This window comes from Musa acuminata, chromosome BXJ3-4 (genome assembly GCF_036884655.1).
Source record: "Musa acuminata AAA Group cultivar baxijiao chromosome BXJ3-4, Cavendish_Baxijiao_AAA, whole genome shotgun sequence".
Taxonomy (NCBI): Eukaryota; Viridiplantae; Streptophyta; class Magnoliopsida; order Zingiberales; family Musaceae; genus Musa; species Musa acuminata.
The window spans coordinates 30517800-30539236 of record NC_088352.1 but is presented as its reverse complement, the minus strand read 5'-3'; the positions used below and the strand labels follow the sequence as shown (position 1 = coordinate 30539236).

At 37.9% G+C, this 21437-nt stretch overlaps 1 protein-coding gene across 1 annotated transcript; it reads right to left on the bottom strand.

The window, feature by feature from the left end:
- Positions 1-176: 176 nt before the first annotated feature.
- On the bottom strand, positions 177-20423 carry LOC103981907 (DDT domain-containing protein DDR4). Its single transcript, XM_009398666.3, has 12 exons — positions 19903-20423; positions 19691-19801; positions 13696-13782; positions 13569-13606; positions 13408-13489; positions 11141-11247; positions 10848-11004; positions 7771-7863; positions 7524-7647; positions 1803-1845; positions 1497-1682; positions 177-1413 (listed from the first exon to the last, which is right to left on the bottom strand). The coding sequence occupies exons 1-12, from the start codon at positions 20236-20238 to the stop codon at positions 678-680; spliced, it is 2100 nt and encodes a 699-aa protein (XP_009396941.2). The 5' UTR covers positions 20239-20423; the 3' UTR covers positions 177-677.
- Positions 20424-21437: the final 1014 nt, after the last annotated feature.

Here is a 21437-nt window from a genome sequence, read left to right as displayed (position 1 = left end):
TGTAGGTGCTAATTTTAGCTGGCAGCACACAAGAATTCTAATCACAATTTAATTGGATAAGCAGCTGGTGAGGACCAAATGATAAATTTGTGGCCAACAAAAAATGTATTTTACCTTGAGATGCAGCAGTCAGTTAAAACCATCATGAGCCACATCAAGTCGGCAATGAGAAAGGGTAAAGAACTGAGATAAAGACACTAGATTTTAAAGGCACTAAAAGAACCTTGAATTTTGTCCCTGAAGTACATGTTAAATTTAGAATACGACTAATTTTTCGGTTAAAATTGATACATGGATTGATGTCCTCTCAGCTAAATTGAACATTGTGCCTCTGCATGAAAAGAAAGGCAACAAGTAAATCCAGAAATCTGGCAAATCATCAGCACAAAAGGCGTATTGTACACGGAACACGTAGCACAGGATGCAATGAATTTCTTCCTCAAAATTTCCATCAGGTACTGAACAAAGTTGGGATCTCAAAGTTTGAGGAGGTTGAGCACCCATCTACAGGTCTCACCTCCAAGCCACAAGTTGGATGCAGTCCCTGTTTGCTAACAAATCTTGTCACCGGCCTCGTGAAGCTGATAGCTTCCATGAACTAGAAGCCTTTCAGTTCCACACACCAGATAATACTGCAAGCGAATACTCGCACAGCGCCATGAATGAAAACAGACTGCCTAAAAGTTGTCCCTGTCTTCATCTTTAATGATTGGGCCATCATCAAAACTCGTCCCTGGGGCGAGCTCATTTAAGTCTAGGAACCTAATTCTTTGGGCACCATCTGGTTCATGCCCATTGACATCTGCTTTTTGAGTAGCTGGTTGCTGCTCTTTATCTGCAGCCTTGGTATTGTTACTTTGGTCCTCAGTCACTTTGTTATCAGCTATATCTCCATTGTCTTCTTGATCCTGAGAATCTTGACTAGATGTTGAAAGTTGTAGATCATCTGATGCATCAGAATTTGCATATGTTGCATTTGACTTGCCAGGCTTCGCCAATTCTGTGTCTGTATCTGATAGCTCATACTGTTGGTAATTTACACTTCGTCGTGTAGCTCTCTTGCTACGTCTTAGGCCTGTCTGGAGTCCATCGACTGATCTCAGTTTCGTTTCCTGCCTAGTTCGACCTGGAAACTTCTTATGACGTTGTTGCTCCACTATATCTTCACTAGTACTCAAGGAGAATTCATCCTCTTCCTCGTCATCCTCTGCATTTTCTTCCTCCCAATGATACTCCTCATCCCCCTCCGAGCCACTTGACACCTTTCTCTGCTTTCTACTTCTCAAATATTCCTCATCATACACTGCTTCTCCTACTATGTCATCATCACTGTCAAAATCTGCATCGATATCTGAAACAGTATCAACAAAATCTTTCTCCATATATCTCTGAGGCCTTTTCCTCCGCCTATTGCTGAGTTCCAAATAATAAAACAGTAAGATGAATCAAATTACAAACAAACTACACATCAAGAGACAAACATGAAAGGAAGAAACCTGCGGTCAAGAAGCTCGTCCTGCTGTTCCATATCAGTTTCTTCATAGTCATCGGACTTTGGGGACCCTGCATCATGGTTAACTAGCTCTACTTGCGAAGAGCCATTCCATTTACCATTAGTCAATACCTCAGGCCTCCCAACAACTTCTCTTCTAATAACAGTCTCAGGTGAACTTTGTCTTCTCCTAAAACATATGACGTAGCACTGAAGCATTACAAAGCGGTAAAGTAGAAACACATACTCTTCAAAAAGTTAATTAATGCAGGAGATAAATGAAACAAAATGAAGATGACTGCATACATACTTGGTTATTTTGATCGCTTCATTGATGGAGCGGTCATAGTCATCTGAAAATTTGTTGTAACATCAAACTACTATTAAGTTTGGTCAAAAATAAGAAAAGAGAAGCTAAAAACCTACAATTAAAACAATAATTTATAACCAATATCCAGATTTTAGGATTCAAACTATTATTTATGCAAACATTCCAAAACTGGCAAAATTAGCTGAAACTGACAAAGATACCAAGTTCATATGAAATTGAATGGGACTCTTCAGATTGGACCAACTAAAGCAATTAGTTTGAGCTGAGGCAACCTCTTTTAAGACTGACTGAAATTTTATATTGACTGGTATGAAGGTTTCAAGTCTTGACAATACACCAAGTGCCATCCAGACGCTAGAATGGCACGTCAGTGTTGTGCCATGTTTTGGCATGGGTGGTATGCCCATAAAGCAGCAAGCTCAAAAGAAAAAAGATAACAAAGGTTCACAAAAAAATGAATTAAAAGTGCAAATAGTAAGCATGCTAACCTGGATATGCCTATTCTGCTGCTAACTCCAATTTCACATCAAACATCAAGCTCAATGGGTAGTGGCACATATAGTTTCTGCATAAAGCAAACTCTGTGCTTCCTAAACCCTAGCCCGAACAAAGTGCTCTTCGTCCTTTAGGAACAAAGCCTCAACAGATCTTAACTTATAAAAGACTAGTAAAAGTTAAGACCAATTTGGTCTCTGTTTAAGAGTAAAGTTTTAGGAATATCTTAAAATGGAGCCACAAAGACTCCCTCTGAGTCTGAGAAATGGTAGAGACTGGCCTTATACCCTTTTGTCCATCAATAGAACAAGACCCTTGTCTCTCAAGCCAGGTACCCATTTACAAGAAGGTTCCACCCAATATTGAGCAAAATCATGCAAACCTATAATCCATGGTATGAAGCACATACTAAGAGGTAGTTGACTGTCAGCATCTAAGCTTGTGAGTATAGATAGATCTTTAGCTACTCAACTATTCACTCATCGTAGTGACCTAGTCTATTTTTCTATAGCATGATGGATTCTAATGTTTCAAAGTTTCTTCTGAATCTACAGTTACGCAGCCTCAAATGGCTAATCTTTTTTTTATGAAAAGAAAATATTATTAACAAACTAAAAGAAAATGGAAATTAGGTCAGACAATCTGGATAGATCGCCCAAATTATTATCAAGTGATGGCATTTTCATTTTCATGAAAAATTGCAGTTTCTCTAAATACAAACAAGTCTCATATTTATATGTTTCATCATACATCCAGCACAGAAACACGAAAAGGTCTTGATTGCCTCAACCGATCAATCAGCCCTGATATTATTCAAGATGCAACCGTGTGCAGTTGCCCACCAATATGGCAAGACTAAATTTTTTTTACAATATAGCTAGACCAGAATCGGGTCAAAAAGGACTATTAAACTTACTTCCAATGCAAGAATAAAAAGATAACAGAGAATGAGAGAAAAGCATGAGAGATAGAATCAGGGATAGAGAGCATTATAGGTAGTATTCTTGAATCTCACAAAAAAAGAATCACATATATCTTTCTGACCAACCAATTGTACATACTTGCAGCTATACAAAATCTATCCTATCACTGTTTGTATCAGATATGGACTCCTCACCAAATTGTAGCCAATGGATCTCTTCCCATCATCTGTTCGGTAGGAATTTCTTCTTTAACAAGTTTTAATGCTTTTGTTTCTTTTTCAGTCCTTTTTGTTCCTTTTGTGGGGTGAGGCGGTTAAGGTTGGAGAGCAGGATAGAGCTAGATCCTAAAGTAGATCTAGACATAACTCAGGTTGAACCCTCCTTAATATTAATTAATAAATACCAAACATACTCAACCAGAAGAACATCGACTAAGATACCTATTGCTGCAAATATTTTATCAATCAAGCTGAAAGAATCAATTATGATACAATTCAGCATTGAGCATTCCACAATCAAACTTGTTCAGTCTTTTCAGTTGCATGTCATCCTCATAAGAGGCATTGATCAAAGTTTCGATCAAAAGGACACCTCTCATGTATCTAATTAACAAATCTCGTACACGTAGCCATATGATGAATGCATATATTCATCATATGTATCATGAAGGCATGATGAGTAGCATATATGATCATCGAACACAAGAGTGGCACGATGAGTTGCAACATAAACAATTGCTGCAATGCCAAGTCCAGCAAGTGTTAATGGTCAGGCAGATCAAGTTTAAGTCAAGGGCATATCAATTGGTTTATGACATTAATTTTGGGTACCAAACAAACTTTCATATCAATTAGTGACAAAGTGTTTCATGTTTGGAAAAATAGCGATTATAATTTATCCAAAAAATATTATATACAAAAACCTTGACAAGAGTGTGGATGTAAGAATCATAGTTTTCTAACTTTCTTATTTGTAATACATAGTCCAAATTAAATATAATATCTAGAAATGATCTTATACATAGAAGGTTGTCAATTCACGACAAAAGATGTGACACCCCAAGTTTACTCCGATATCGAATGTGGAAAGCCAATTAAGTTGGTTTGTAGGGCTACAGTTGGTTAGCTACTACTAACTTGGGGTTAAGCACTTTGGATCACTGATTCAGGCATATCAAGTTAATAAGTGAATCAGTGATTTAAAAAGGCGCTCGGGCGCTCGCCTAGGCGCTCAAGCGAGGCGAGGCGAGGCGAGGCCCGAGCACCTCGCTAATCTCCCAGGCGGCGCGCTTTAAACAGGTGCCACCTGGGCGCTCGCCCGAGCCCAAGCGCTATGCGCTTCGGGCGAGCGCCTGGGTTAACCAAGGCGATCGAACCAAGATTTTAGGTCTGGTTCGGTCTCTGATAGTTAGTTGGTTCAATCAAACCAACTAAAATCGATATAAGTGAGAACCCAACCCTAACCCTCACCGTTGTCGCTATTGCTCCCGATCTCGCTGCTCGCCGCTGTCGCTGCTCGCAAACGCTGCCTCTGTCGCCGCTCGCGCCTCCCGCTGCTCGTCGCTGTCGCTGCCTTTGTCGCCTCCCGCTGCTCGCCGCTGTCGCTGCTCGCAAACACTGCCTCTGTCGTCGCTCGTGCCTCTCGCTGCTCGCAAACGCTACCACTGTCGCCGCTCCTGCTCCCGCTACCGCTGTCGTTGCTCGTGCCTCCCGCTGCCGCTGCTCTCCGCTTGCCACTGCCGCTGTCGCCGCTTCCTCTTTTCTCAATCAACAGGCTCAGCACCCCTTTACACTTCCTTTTAACAGTATACGTATACTGTATACTGTTAATATTATTAAGTTTATTTAAAATAATTAATTTTCAATACTGTTAATAGATTAATAATATATTATTTTGATTTTAATACTGTTAATTTTTATTTATTTGAAATTATTGCTAAGTTTCTTAATACTGTTAATTTTATATCTTAGATTTTCTTAATTTAATAGCATATTTTTATTTAAAATTTTAAATAATTATATTTATTAATTATATTATATATTTTTATATTTTAGCGCCTCGCTTTGCTCGGGCGAGCGCCTAGCGCCTCGGGCGTTTTTGGACCTTGGCGCCTATTGGCGCCTAACGCTTTTTAAATCACTGAAGTGAATTATCTCATTAGGTTGACAATTGACATTAAAGCATACCCAATATTGAGCATGACGAGGGTTCCCAATATGAAATGACCACTTGTGGATGGTGCTGAAGGCACTATAGCTCATTATAGTATGGAGCCACCCTATGCTAGGACTCACATGCACTGTACTTGGATAATGCGTGCTATATTAGACCTTAACAAGGATATCAAATCTTATATCGAAGAGATTGTTGCATCGCAAGTTTAGTCCCACATTAGATGTGGGAGATCAATTAAACTAGTTTATAAGACTAAAATGGGTCTACAATCATTAATTTGGGTTTAATCATTTTAAAGTAAATGGTTTAAATAATGCATTTGTTACACCATCAGGCCTAATTATGACAAGAGATAATATGCATAGTTTTGCGCAAGATTCACAATTTTGACTACCGGTGGTATACTGACCATACCAATGGAAGTATACTTGTATTCTTGTCTTGCTAGGCATTCCCTGGTACAGGAAAACACAGTCGTGTTGACATATGGCTCAGCCAATTTTTGACTTGTGCTAGGGGGTGTCCCAACTGATGCAACATTGTGTGATGCTGAAATAATCAACAGACCCATATCATGACAACCCTTGCGCCTGTCTTTATTGTCATCTACTTTTATTTTTTCTTGGTATATTCTGCCATGAATCTTAGCAACTTGACACCCACTTATTTCACTCAAAATTAAATCCACAATGATCAGGTTTGGGCCAATCTCCTATAGCTGTAGTCTCCAAACAATGAGATTATGTCAAACAGTACTCATATTTAGCAATCACTTTTCCTACAAAACCTCCTAATCAATGCATAATTTAGACCATGACTATTGTAAATACTTCCTAAGCTTAAGGTATCACACAACTGGGAAACTTTGATGTACCATGTGCCCGACGAAGGCACCAAAGTGGTGCATATTTTATCCTTTGTGACTAGGTAGCAATTCACTATCCAATATGCAAACCATCCAATATCGATCAAGGAATTATATGAAAAGATAGATTTCTGATTTCTTATCCTCATCGGTCAAAGGCCAGCATAAAAGTTTCTTCAGTTTGATAATCACTGAGACAAGCAAACCGTTTCTTTTTCCTATTAACCAAGTGAGCAAAGAGTCTGTCTGTGGATGTCAGATTGAATAGGAAAGCCAGAAAGCTCAAATTTCTTTGCTACAATAGAACTTACCAGTAGATGCAAGACCATACTGCTCAACTGTGCAAACTGGTACTTCTTCCAGCATCTCTCCATCCTTATGACATCTCAAGGTTCCTTTAGATTTGTTGATCTTGTGATGTGTAGTGGCTTGGCTCAGGACGGCATGCATCTTCATCATGAATCTTTGCTCCTTTGATTGAAGAGACATAGGGGCTTTTTAAATCTTAAGCCTCCCATATTTTTCCTCTAAATCTCACTTCTTTAAGCCCTTTATAGTGAGTTTTAGAATTTCTAGCACAAGCTAGAAATTTATCCAAAATAAATATTTCACAGTAGACAGTTTAGAAACTTCTACCACAAGCTTATCACAATCGGAACATCCCAATTACAGATCATGTATGTCATCATAATGTTTGTCAAATTATTTCACTATACCAGTCATCTTGATTGCAACGAAATCTACTTTAATATTCTATATCCAATTCCATTGGACGCAGAGTTCCTTGGATCATTTTGTAAAGGACAAAAAATGTTCTGTAAGTGCTTTTATGAACCTGTATTTATTCCAATGAACTTGTGGATCTATGGGTTTTCCAGGAAAAAGGCATATGGCATATATATAGATTTTGCCAACCACACTGGTAGCCCAATACTGTACAGAAGAGGGAATGAGTATAGCATCAGCCAATTCGAAATCTATAAAAGTACAATAAGTTTATGATACATTATATTCTTGATCCCAGAATTTCTGGAGATTCTAGGGCTCCTCTAACCAACAAGAAAGAAAAATAGATATGTTGGAGAAACAGGTAGTTTATGCACTTAATATCAAATAAAAATGATAAAAATGAGATAAGAAAACAGTGGACCAGAATATTATGTATAACATATTATTAATTATATCTTAGAACATCATAGTAGAAAATCATTAAACTTGAAATAGTAGAAAAAACAGTCATACCAAAAGTATATGTGACAGGTTTTCTGTCACGGAGGGAGCGACCAGAGCAAAGCCCATCTGCAGTCACAAAGGTGTCAAGGAGGAGGGCTTCTCTGTGTTGCTTTTTCAACAGCCTCTCTTTTTTCTGTTCAATGACCAAAAGACACACCATTGAGAAAATTACTTTAAGATCCCTGAAACCAATTTGCAGTATATCCATGCTCATGTAAACTGCAACCAAAAACATTAGGGTGGAAAGAATCCATACTTTGTGAATTTTCTCGATCTCCGGCAGGAAGTCAAACTTTAATTTCTTCCCAAGCGAGGCTTCCGTTCTGTTTGTACTTGAAAGAAGCTTTTCCTAAAAACAAGGATTCAAAATTAATAAGAAAGAAAACCTGAAAGATACAAAAGAGAGACTGAACAACCACCAATGAAATTTTACAAGATATTCCTTAACACTATATGGGGGCAAAGAAATAGCACGAGAACAAATTTGAGATCATTACCAACAGAAATCAATTCATGATATGTCTAGTGAGGATAAAGAACAAGAAAAGTTAGTTTCACATGCTTGCATGTTTCAGCCATAAGTACTATGCAACAGGACATCGGCATAAAAAGCATGCTACCGCAGTATGGGATGGCATAGCATCACTTATGATCATCCATATTTCATTGCCAATTCCTACTGATAGGCAAAGATCATGCCAGCATGATGCAGTATGCTATGAGACAACCTTAATATGAAGATAGATGCAATAAGCAGCCACACACATAAGACAACACAATATGACCATAGTATTGAATATTATGGTAGAGTATATAATTTAAACTATTAAAATAAGTAACACAAACAGTTACTGTATGATGAGGTTGACTCTAGTGGCCCTAAAATTTCAAAATCTAGTAGCTAATTGAATAAAGCACTCAAAAGAAATGTCACGAGTTTAATTCACGAACGAAAAGAACCCAAACTTATTGAACTGATGAAGTACATCTAAAATAACATTCATATATAAACAGAATATGTTGCAGAGAAACGTTGATGCAGCAAACATACTCATTTTGAATTTTTCATCACAGCTCTTAAGTCCCTAGAGTTTCTTGAAAGTCATAAAATTCTCCATAAATAAAAAAGAACTGTGGCTCAGATATATAAAATAGTTAATCTGTGATATCATGTAAATACACATTTACTTTATACAATGCTCACTCCTAGAGAGAAGAAAGAACAAATTAGATGGCATTGTCTACTTTTGTAATTCGTCTCCTGCTATATACCGAACTTGGAAAGTGCTAGGTACTTTTATAATTAAAAGATAAACTAAGGGGAGACACTTATTCCTCTCTTTCTTTTCATTCTCTCTATCCCTCTTTTCCTACCTTTTCTCTTCACTCCCCCTTCTTTTTTTTTCAAAGGAAGTAAAATTAAATCAAAGTATGAGTACAACAATTACTATACTCTTCAGCGCACAACATCGGACTCAGAAAAGGAGGCCAGTTAGACTTCCAAATCTGACCAGCATAAAAAATTTTAGCATGAACAGATAAACACTGGGCCGATCTATTTCCTTGACGATATACATGGGAAATTTATACGAGGTGGAGTTTCCTTCATATTCATGATGTTGATAAGAGTGAGGTCATCCACTTCAACCTCAAGCTTTGATACACCTTTTATTTGAGCCTGGTTCAATCCCAATACTGGTTCATGGACGGGTTTACAGCCTGCCAAGATACAGTACCCATTACTCGAACACATTAAATAGCCAATACCACCTCTGCCTGTGGAAGAGTTAACAGCATCATCAGAATTCAATTTTACCCAACCATGTTGGGTTTTGGACCATTTGACAGATCTAGAAACCCAATTCCCACTGTTGCCTTAAGACAGTTTTACAAATTTAGAGTTCATCAAAAAAGCAATTAGGGGAGGTTTTAACCCTTTAAAGGGGAACTCATTCCAGGCCTTCCAAATCATCCAAAGGCTGTAAGTCACAAGACCCCTCAGTGTTAGGTTGCTAGCTTTGGTCATTCCTGGTCCCTCTAGAAGCCAAGTACCAAATTTCCACTCATCCAAGAAAGAGAAGTTGATATGTAATTTTGATTTAAGCAGATTCGTGAGAAAGGGCAATTAAAGAAGAGATGGCCAGCGTCATCAAAATTATCACGACACAAGTAGCAAGAATGAGAGGTCCCAATCCCTAAATTAGCAAGTCACAGAAGTAGGGAGTTTGGAATGTAAGAGTTTCCAGCAAAATATATAGTAACCCAAGGGATTACAATAATAGACCAAAGGCTAAGCCACAAATCTGTAATGAATGCAAGCTGCTAAATCTGTATTGACCACAAGCTGCTGGTCCTTATTAAGAAAACTTGCAACTGTGTGCTACGTCACCACCACCACCACACCTGAATACCACTGGCCATGGACCACGAGTCTCATTGTGGCACACAAGCTATGTTGCCCATGGGCTGCAATTGTCACCCCGGTGCACCAGCATCATTGGCCATGGGCTAATTAATGCTGCCACACGACACGTGCATCACCACTGATGTACCACAATCATCATAATCATCACATTTCCAGTCACAGGCTCCGGAGAGAGGATGGCTCTGCTTTTTCTGGTCATGGACCACACATGACGCCGCATTACCTTTGAGCTAGCCACTCACAAATTTATCATTGCTGAGCAGTCATTGTCGTTCTACCGTTATATTGTCTTTCTCAGTGAAAAAGAAAGTTTTGACGGAAACATGTTCTCCCAGGTGCATTTCCTTTACTCTCTCTGAGACAACGGTTGTGTCAAATCCTCATTTTCCTTTTATCCTACTTGCCTGTTCCTTAGCACAACCGTTAATAATCAAGAAAAGATTCAACAACTTCCCAAGATCATAGTACACATGTAAGAATTAGAAAAGAATAATAAAAGAGTAACCAGAATTCTCATGATTGAGCCAAAATCATAAATGGACAAGGGCAATATAAAGTTCTAAAAATGGATCCTTTGGTCTCTCACTGTTTGTATTGTACATGATGTGCTTAGTTATGTTCCCAATTCTCACCAACTTCACTAAAAGTAACCAGCTGTGTCTATTATCCCCCTAACAAGCAAAGCATAACAATAACTATCAATATAAACGAAAGAAAAAGGAAGATGGAGTTTACTTTCCTAAGATACAACAGAATTTTCCCTCATAATGTTATGTGCTGATTTTCTATAGTTCATTTTTATTCATAACAATTAAATAGAGTACAGATTCAGCTGCATCACCAATAGCATTAGTTTAAAGTGCTAAATTACAGATAAAATTAGCAGCAACTACAGTGGGGAAACTCACTGAAACTTCTCGAAATTCATCCAAGTTGGTCGCAACAGCTTCCCACTGGATGGATATAAGTGGAACAGATGATGATCCCTTTCCCTTGACCTTCTTTACCTCAACCTGTCTAATTTCACGGTACAATCGATGGCCAATAATTGGATCATCTTCATACCTAAGTAATAAAAAAATGAAATTATGATGGAAATGATCATGATACATGCAATATGTCTATGTGAAAAGCAGTTGGAAATAACTATGAATGTGATTTGGGTCACTTCTAAAGATAACCATGAAGTTAGTCAGGATACCAATAAGAAATCCCATGTGAATCACCACCGATCCTTTCTTTGCGAAAAGCTGACAGTTGAATGCCTCGTTTCAAAGAATCATCAATAAAATTTCGAATGTCTTCTTGCTGCAAAATAGAAAAATGAAGTTAACATCTAGTACAACATGGACCCATCTGAAAGTAATTTAAAGCAGCATCAATGAAGTTAAGGCTACATTTTCATAACTCAATTAGTAAAGTCATCATTTGTTGATTCATCAAGAAGTTGGAAATCTTACATCCAGAATTGACAATTATATCATATGTAACAGCTGCAGCATATGATACAAAAAGTCTGCAGAAAAGCTTAAACTAATTTATAAGTTAAAGATTATCAGATGGTCTATACGGCACACAAGCCAAAACCGTTTCCTAGGAGATAGTATTGATTAATGTAGTACACCGAAGAGAACTACAATGATAAATGAAAAGAACCATCTGATTTATCTAGCAATAATAAGCATTATTAGAAAGGAGATGTATCATTTAACAAAATTGTGATAAAAGCAGCAAACAGTACCTGAGAACCTTCATTAATTAATAGAGTATAAAGGCAGGAAGAAGCCATGCAGCCAACTCTAAGTAGTCGAGATTGAAGGTTATAACGTTATCATGGACTACCAGTGTATAGTCAAATACCTTGATAGTTATCTTTTTCATTTACATAACTCATGATCCTTTGATACAAAAGTCTGGACAACATGATTAAATATGGAAAAATTAAATTCACAGTCAGAAACCAAATTAAAAAGGGAACAAATTTTGCTACTACCTAAAGCTAAAAGTGGTATATAAGCAAACAACCAGGCCACATGCTTTTAAAGAAAAGTTGCTCTTAACAGACTCTTAAGTACCCAGATGACTTTTATTAAAAACTACAAACACCACAATTTTCAAGGCATATAGAGTCTTTTTATGGATAATGAAATTCTTTCATGTTGATTTCAAAAACCAAAACTGCTTATGGCATGATTAATGCTTAAAAGCTTGAAAAGCAAGACACAACATAACATGTTTGGCAACATTGTCTCTTTCTATTTTGTTGTGGAAACATCTCCATTATCTTTGAGATCTTGGAGGAAAAGATTTCCGGAACATGACTGAGTCCTCTTCTTGCTTGAGCAAAGTTCCTCTTCAATGAAAATGATGACAGATAAGGGAAGTACCAAGAACTAAAAAAAAAATCATATTTTTAAAACAACCCAAAAAGAAAAGAAACAACACAAAAGAGGGTCTAAATCAATGATTGTAATTTCGTACCATACCGAAGTATCGAGCTCAGCTCGGTACAGTATACCGAGTGGTACATTTCGATATACCATTCGGTATATATATATATATATATATATAAAGTAAAAAAAAACCGACGTCGCCTCGATACTCCCTGCGCTCAGTTTCTGCTCGTGTGGGTTCCTTGCGCAAAAAAAAAAGAAAAAAAAGGAAAAGGCGACATCACCTCAGCGACATCGTGCAAACAATAAAAAGGCGACGTCGCTCGGTTTCTGCCTGCGTGGGGAGAAGAAACCGACATTTCCTTCTCCTCGCGCGAAAAAAAGAGGCGACGTCGCTCGGTTTCTGCCCGCGTGGGGAGAAGAAACCGAGGTTTCCTTCTCCCCACGCAAAAAAGGGTGATGAAGCGACGACGCTGCCTTGTCGCCCCATTTCTTTTGCCAGCGTGGGGAGAAGAAATGTTGCCTTGACGACGCTCGGTTTCTTCTCCCCGCAACGTTGCCGAGGCTTCTTCTCTCTCCATGCGAATGAGAAGTCACCGACGATACCGAGGCCTCGTCGCCTCAGACGAGGAGGAGACATCATCTGCGGTGTCCGGCAAGGGAGGGCAGCGACGGATCGGGATCGTCGAGGAAAAGCAATGCCGGATCTCTAGGTTTCCCTTTTCTTCTCTCTCTTCTTTCTTCTCCCTCGGCTAATACTACCCAATAGCGGGCAGCGACGGTCAAAATCGACCGTCATCAACCGATTTAAGGTGGTAATGGAGCGGAAACAACTCCAATCGATGGTACCGCTCGGTACGAGCGGTATTATTCGAAATTAAAAACCTTGGTCTAAATATTAATGAACTTCATTTGCAAGGCAAGTGTTAGCAATACATTCTTTATGTTTATGTGCAATGTAGAAGACAAGGTCCAAGAAATGTGAACACATACACAACTGGTGAAGTTTGTCAGTTGGAAGAAAAAATGTTAAGACTTTGTAATTAGAGAATTAGCATTTACTACAATAAGGCACCTCAACACGGATGTCACATAGTGCTTTCAAAATCAGTATCCGTGTCCTAGGATCAAGAGTCTTATACGTCTCAATCTCCGTCCTGAAAAAGTTTACATTCAGAATGGTATCAGGTGAATATGTTTTAAGTACTTGAGCCTCCATATAATTGAAGAACTTACCCATGGGATGCAACAATCGGTATCTCCCCATCAGCAACCTGCAGTAATCGATCATCAGCTTAGTTATTCCATGATATCATCTCTTTCCTGTAATATTCTCAGCAAAGAAATTGAACAAACAGCATACCCAGTGCCACCAATCTCTTAACTTCCTACAGAGAACTGTAACCCAGGTTGCACGCCCTAGTGCCATGCGAGTAACAGGAGGAATTGCCTGTCAACATGTCAATAGGAGCGATAATTACTACAATGCATTATTGAAATTTTAATAATCAAACTTATTCAAATCCAGATTCCCTCAGGTTACAATCATGTAAGTAACAACAAGGAATGACACAATGATACCCTAATAATGCTACTGGGTGAGAGATCATCTCCTAAGCAAGGTTCGCCATACCACAGCGTACCACTTGGTATGGGCGGTACATATTGATTCGATAGGAGACTGATATGGGCAGTAAATAGGTACAACCCCATATATCGTATGTCGATATGGCTTGATATAGCTCGATACATACCATACCGACAGCTGGTTAAGACATCGGTATGGACCGGTAAGACGATCCATGCTCCTAAGCCAGGATGGTTATCAGGTTACATTACAGGAAAAAATAAACAACACAGTAATAATCTAAAACAAATTTTAAATGCAATTCATGGCTTAAGCACAAACAGAAAGAAAAACCAAGGCCAAAACCCTAAGCAAGATAATCTCTACCACACAGTAAACTAATATGAAAAGCAAAATAATGGAGTTTACTTGATAAGATGTAACTCTTTATATCACATATAAGACACTGAAAGATATTATATGGATGCTTAGACACCTTCCTAACTAGCAAGTATGAATCTCCAGCTCACCAGAAATAAACTGTAATGCAATGAATTATGCTAAAAACAATAACCAGAGTGCATTTATTTCTACCACATCCAAACCAAACTGTAACCCTATATTGGATAAACTCAGGTGTGAAAGAAAAAGTTAGAACGGTTCCATTTTTATGGACAAAACACATAAAAGACTCAATTGAATATATCAATACTACAGAATGACAATTTAGTAATTAACCTAATCAACAGCCTCTTCATGTAATTGAAACAGCCTCCAGATGGAGCGTTAGAAAAAATAATATCTTATACAAGTAGGTTAGAGGTAATAACAAGTGGCATTTCCAACTTTGAACTAAATGGTTGGGCAACAGTACAGACAAAGGCTTGTTGTTGGCGATCGACAGGATCGAATAATTTATATAGCAGCCAACACCATGTCAACATGCCTGTTAATAAATCTACATATTGTTCTTTAAAGAAATTTAATCAACTGATAAAAGTCCCAATACATCTCAAACAACAAGCAGCTCCCTACATGATTACAAGCTCAGCCATGATTGATTAGGCAGTCGAGCTTAATTTTCACAAACCAGCTAGACGTTATTATTTAGAGAATATCAGAAGGATATACCTCATACGATACTGCATCAGTAATTCCTCAATGATCTTGTACTAACTTAAATAACTAACCACAAATTTCCCAAAAATTATTGGCCATCTGCAAACCGTCATGACTTTGAGCTATATGAATCTCTGGATGGACCTACGAACAAGAATTTCCATAAATGGAATTGGCAGTGCTTTTGACATGACTAATACCTACTGTGATAAAAACATTTAGCACGATCACTTATGTACTTTTTTATCATAAAAATTCCCAAATTTCATGTCAGTGTTACACAAGTGTCAGAAAACAGTCATTCATTTAGTACCATAGAGATGGAAATAGCCTTCTTGCTAATAACTAAAATGCCAAAAGTGTTATGGTACATCTGTCCTTTTACAGGCACTCAAATTCTGGCAATCAAATGTAGCTTCAATTGAAAATAACAGGAAAGTAACATTCTCAATAAAAGAAACAATAACATATTGCTAAAAATTAATTATCTTCAATTGAAAAACTGTTTTCCTAGATGGCATTATATCAAAAACAATGTTCTTCATGTGTTACAACTGGTATACAAGATTCGGAAGTCAAAAAGTACAAAACATATTCAAAGTACTTCTAGGAGGACAAATCGGATGAATCATTCACTGTTTTTAACAGTTTGCCATAGGCAATGCTGTCAGATTAATTTTCTGGTCATTTTACACAAGATCATTATTAGGAGGACGAAATTGAAAAATCTCATGTCCTCAACTTTCAACAAGAGATTAATTGTACAACAAGCTTGTACACTCAGACATAGAAAGCAATTTTTATAGCTTCTGAAAACCAACAATTTCAATAGGCGCTTGAGCGCTCACCTAGGCGCTCGAGCGAGGCGAGGCAAGACGAGGCGAGGCGCCTCGTTTAATGTCCAGGCAACACGCTTTAAAGAGGCGCCGCCTGGGCAATCACTCGAGCCCAGGCACTGGGTGCTTCGGGCGAGCGCCCGGGTTAAACCAAGTAACTGAAACAGCGTTTTAGGTATGGTTAGGTAGCATTTGCATTAGTTGATTCAATCGAACCAACTAAAGCACCGATATCAGCCTCCCAGCATCCCTCTCATGACTTCCCCAGCCCTAACCCTGCTCGCGATTCCACCGCCAACATTTCCTCTCTGCTGCCGCTATCTCTCTTCGCTGTCATTGCCTCTCTCCGCTGTCGCTGCCACTGTCGCTGCTCGCCGCTGCCACTATCGCTACTCGCCGCGGCTATCGCTGCTCACCACTGTCGCCGCTCGCCACTATTGCTGCTCGCCACTATCGCTACCGCTGCTCTCAATCAGCAGCCTCGGCCTTACTCTTACTCTCTTCTCACATCAACTCGACTTAGTATACTGTTAACAGTATATTAATAGTATACTGTTAATTGTATACTAATAACAGTATTTTTTATTTATTAGATTAATAATATATTATTTGATTTTAATACTGTTAATTTTTATTTATTTGAAATTATTGTTAGGGTTTCAAAATAAATGACAAATGTACAGAGCAACTCAATAGATTCTCCAATGATATAAAAAAAAATATCTAGTAGGAAATTTCACGGATGTAGCAGCTTGCAAGAATCACAATAATTATATCATATTTTCAACATTTAATATCATATTTTTATTTAAATAATTATATCTATTAATTATATTATATATTTTGTATATTTTAGCACCTCATTCTGCTTGGGCAAGCGCCTAGTGCCTCGGGCGTTTTTGGAGCTTAGCACCTAACACTTTTTAAATCACCTTTAAAAACTCATATCGTCTTATAGAAGGCACTGAATAACAAGTTAAGGCACTTCATTCAAATATTTTAACTCCCAAAACTCAGAGACAAAGGTGTGCCATCATTGAACGACAAGTCTACAATCAACCTGAGTTCTAAGATTAAGCAACACTTTGAGTTTAAAAAAAGAACTTATTGGATGAGGCAGCAACCAAGATGGGGTTTAGGGAGAGTCAATGCATACAATCTTACTCCTATAAATAGGGATGTTACTTTCATGTCTCAAACCCTGGTCACCTAGGCCAAACAGGAGCAACCTTATTAGAACACTAAGCTTGCCGTCTTAGAAGCAATCTCTAACTAAGCTTCACATCTTAAGAGCAATCTCTAAATTACGAAACATTTTTTACAATGAACACATGATCAACTGATCCTGGAGAAACTGGAGCAAATGCTGATTACTCATATATTGGGGCAAAAGAGGGGCTTATATGAGTGCTAATTGGGGGCACCAAGAAAAAGGGGATTAATTGTATTGTTAGGTTATGCAACCATGAAACACGTACACACCCACCAAGAGAAAAACTGTTGGACTTGGATAACTAGAAAAAACAAAAAGTTCCTGTTCTAAGGAGCTAAGCTATCTTTATGTCAGACACAATGTAACAAGATTTAAATTGGTGAAGGGACAAATTTAAACTGACCTAAGCTTCAATAGATATGACAGTTCTTCCAAGTCACTAATTTTGGTAGTTCACTTGTTGCCATCAGGACTGATCAATAGCATCTGAACTAAGATACCTGTGCTTCAGAATAATTTCTCAATATCATAGTATTAGTATTGCTTTTGGTAGTACTAAACGCATATTATCCCAAGAAGAATCTTAAACTAAAATACCCTTAGTTGATTTAGAATCACCATAAAATGGTTGACATCCATTTTCTGAATGTGTTATTTGTTTTAGATTTTGTACTGAATATGGACTCATTGACCTTTCTTAAATTCCATGAAGCATCAAGGAAAACAAGATAAGCAAGGATGTCCAAAAGCAAAAGTTTTGTATTTCACATGAATGCAAATCATCAACAAATAAGACCTCACAAGTGTACCATTAAAAACTAGTGCTCCTAATTTTAATCTCTTAATAAATTGTGCTCTCCTTCTTTCTTTCAAAATTCTTTTTTATTTATTTAAGATAATAACCTAACAGCTACTATATAAATAAAAAATGACTAAAATTATTTTAAATTAAATTCAAGAAATATGCAGTAGTCTCTTTAATGGCAAGGCACATATCTGCATAAATTATTCAACTACTGTCATTTTCTTTTTACATAGATCTTCCATGGATTCTTAGTAGCATCTCCAATCGTGAAATTGAATTGCAGAAAACAGTCTAATGCCAATCAAAATGGAACTTTTGGCCCAAATAAGCAGAAAGCAGGACAAACTTTCTTGGCCATGGTTGAATCCACAAACCAACTAATGATTAATAAAGCATCAAAACCATTGACATGATATGTCAAACCCATTAGTCGTCTTTGCAATTCAGCATTAATTGCAACATTTGAAAACAGACACTCCTGGTATTGACATCAATGTAATTATACAAAACTAGCTACCCATTTTCAACATTTTTTACAGTGCAGAAACATTTGTCAGATAATGTTATTATAAGTTCTGTAAGGATGCTCGGACACCAAAAACTGACTAGGTAAGAGAGGTAGGAAGCAAAAAAATAATGGTGGGTTTAAACATGGGCCTAGTACTATGACATGTTAATTAACATGGCATGGTGACCCACTTGGTTATAAACTTCATGTCCTTGGAAAGACAGGACCTTTTAAATTTGCAAAACTTCAAGGAGTACACTAATATGCCAATTTTGACTTATAATATTTCCTAGAAGTTTCACAAGAATAGAATGATTATGAACGCAAATAATACTAGAGCAACTAAATTCATCTCACTGCCATTTTATTATATTCAATGTTTATGCTTTTGAGCAGGTTCACATGCATATATCTTTGTATCTTCTACACGGACCTATATCAATAGCTTTGCACTTGACCAGGGCTCGATTCTGGAACCTAGTATCATGACCATCAATTCTAAGTATCATGACCATCAATTCTAAGTATGAATCATACATATATGATGTTGCTCCTTCCATCAAATAGGCACAATATCCAATGAGGGAGAAAATTGTGTAAACAATTAACATCAGACACAATAGAGAGCAGGACTATAGACTAGTCATACTAATAAGTGAGAATCATGTCACATTTCAAGCCATTGGATCCTGTAAACAACCCAAAAATCATTAATAAAACAATCAATATATGCAATTCCGTTAAACTGATAGCAAGAAAAACATATTACTTACTTAAATCTGCAATGTCATATTACTGACACTCTATCTCACAACCAATGTCCTAGAACAAAATACTAAAAGCCAAAACCTGGTACTTAAAGAAAGCACAATTAAGTGCAGTTCTCCACATAAAAAGAGATGCAATCTATGGATGGATGGAACATATGCAATCTAGTGAAACAAGAATAACATGTTAACGAATCAAAATATCACTGACTGAATGATATAAAGATCATGCTTATGGTTGTAAGAACAAGCATTGACCGAGTAAGCTAGCTAAGTTGCATCAAAGAATATTTTTGTTAGCTAAGAATCACCAGGTGAAATTAAAGAAAAGAAGTTGAATGCTTTTTTAGGATAACTCATGCTACAATTCTACTCGAACAGAACGATTTCTCAGAAAGGCAAAACCTATCAGAACTTGCAACTATTTTCCTAGCCAAAAACTTCACAGTTCTTGAAAGCCAATATGCAATGTAACTGAGAGCAGGACAAGCAGCTGTGACGAAAAAGCTACAACCTTTAAATCCAAACAAAAAAAGAACGAACCTTTAGCAGAGGCATGTGCACATCATCCAGCGTATTGTTGGGCGTGATCAACGCCGTCTCAAGCTCCTCCGCTGAGAACTCCACCGCGATGTTCAACAGTGGCCTGAAAGTCTAGGGAAGCAAAAACGAGAACAGGAGCAACCCTCAGAAACCCTAGGGAACAAAGAAAGATCCCTGAAAAGGGAGACACCTTTACGACAGGAGGCGCTCACATGGAAGAAGTCGAGGACGGCGGCGAGCTCCCACATCGAGCGGAGCTCCCACCGGAGCAGCTGCGACGGCGGCGGAGGCCGGACAAGCGGGGTGATCACCCTCCCAGCCTTCTGCCGCTCCTCCTTCTCCCTCCGGGTGACGGGACGGCGCTCCGGCAGCGGCGGCAGCGCGGCGGCAGCGGCGGGGCGGGTGTTGCAGGCACGAGGGAAGCGGGTCTTGCGGGGGGAGGGTTCGGCGGGTGGGGAAGGCTCAGGCGGAAGGGGCCGCAAGTCGTCCTCGGGTTGGGAGGATCCGTCCGCTGGCGGGGCCGGCGCGGTAGGGGAATCGTCGGACATAGGGGAAGGGAGGGGTTAAAGGGTAGAGATCGGGAAAGCGGGAGCAGCGAGGAAGCGGGTGCGGAGGCGGGAAAGGGTTCGAGTGAGGAGGAAGAGCAGGCGGGGAGGAAGCGACGGCATGGGGAAGAAGCGGAGGCCATAAGAGAGGGGAGGGAAGAGGCATTGGGGCGAGCTTGGAGGAGGGTATTATGGGGATTTCGGATCAATTTAACTTCTGTTTTTCTTCCTCTCTCATTTTGGACGACGCCGGAGGGTAATATAGACATTTTACTCTTTTTTCCTCGAGTACTTCTCTCTTTTTTCATTATTTATTCTTTAGGAGGTAGTTGACGGTATTATGGTAATTTCCTATAAATTTGATCTTTTTCTCGTTGTTATCAGGGGAGGGAGGATGAGAAGAGGGCATCAGAGGATTTCAGATCTATTAAACTAATCTTTTTTATATTTATTTTATCTCTTACTCTCATTTTTTATGAGGTCACAAGTGGTAATTATGGGGATATTAGAACGTAATTTTTATTTTTTAAATATTTCTATTTATAGTCCATTTTTTTTTATTAATATTTATAAATTTACTTTTATAAAATATATATAAATATTTTTCTTTTCTCCCTCCTCAACTTCTTCTTCCTTAGCTTTTTTTTCTTCCCTTAATCCTTGTTGGATGAAATCAAGGATACAATGAGTGAGATCGAATAACATAAATTACGAGTGATGTTGATAATATATATATATATATATATATATATATATATATATATATATATATTGGGAATAAGATATCAATCAACGGAGAATATTTAACCCTTTTCCAAATACCTAAAATACGTTTAAAAGATATTCCTTCTTTTTACAGTGACTTAGTTTTTCTACTTTCACCAATTTAGACGTTCATATTTCTTTTGGGGTATTTCTTGGACTGGTTTAAGGTAACTAAATACTTTATATATTTGATAATAATTAATGTTAATAGAAAATATAACTAAATCCACAAAATCTATGACATTGGATGACATGACAATAATAAACCAATATTTTTTATAATTAAATAAGTATGAAATATGACAAGGTAGCAATAAAAATATAATAGCAGTTTTAACAGTAAAATATAAGCCTTTGTTTTTCTCTCTATAACGAGAATTCAACATTCATATAAACAACAAATGTACCACAGGTTATATTTTTTCAATATTAAAAGT

What these genes read in the sequence shown, in the direction of transcription:
- LOC103981907 (XM_009398666.3), bottom strand. Translation starts at nt 20,238, where the DNA reads ATGTCCGACGATTCCCCTACCGCGCCGGCCCCGCCAGCGGACGGATCC. An exon ending in TAAGAGATTGGTGGCACTGG is followed by an intron (nt 13,607 to 13,695) that starts GTATGCTGTTTG and finishes CGATTACTGCAG; the next exon opens with GTTGCTGATGGGGAGATACC. An exon ending in CCGATTGTTGCATCCCATGG is followed by an intron (nt 13,490 to 13,568) that starts GTAAGTTCTTCA and finishes AAACTTTTTCAG; the next exon opens with GACGGAGATTGAGACGTATA.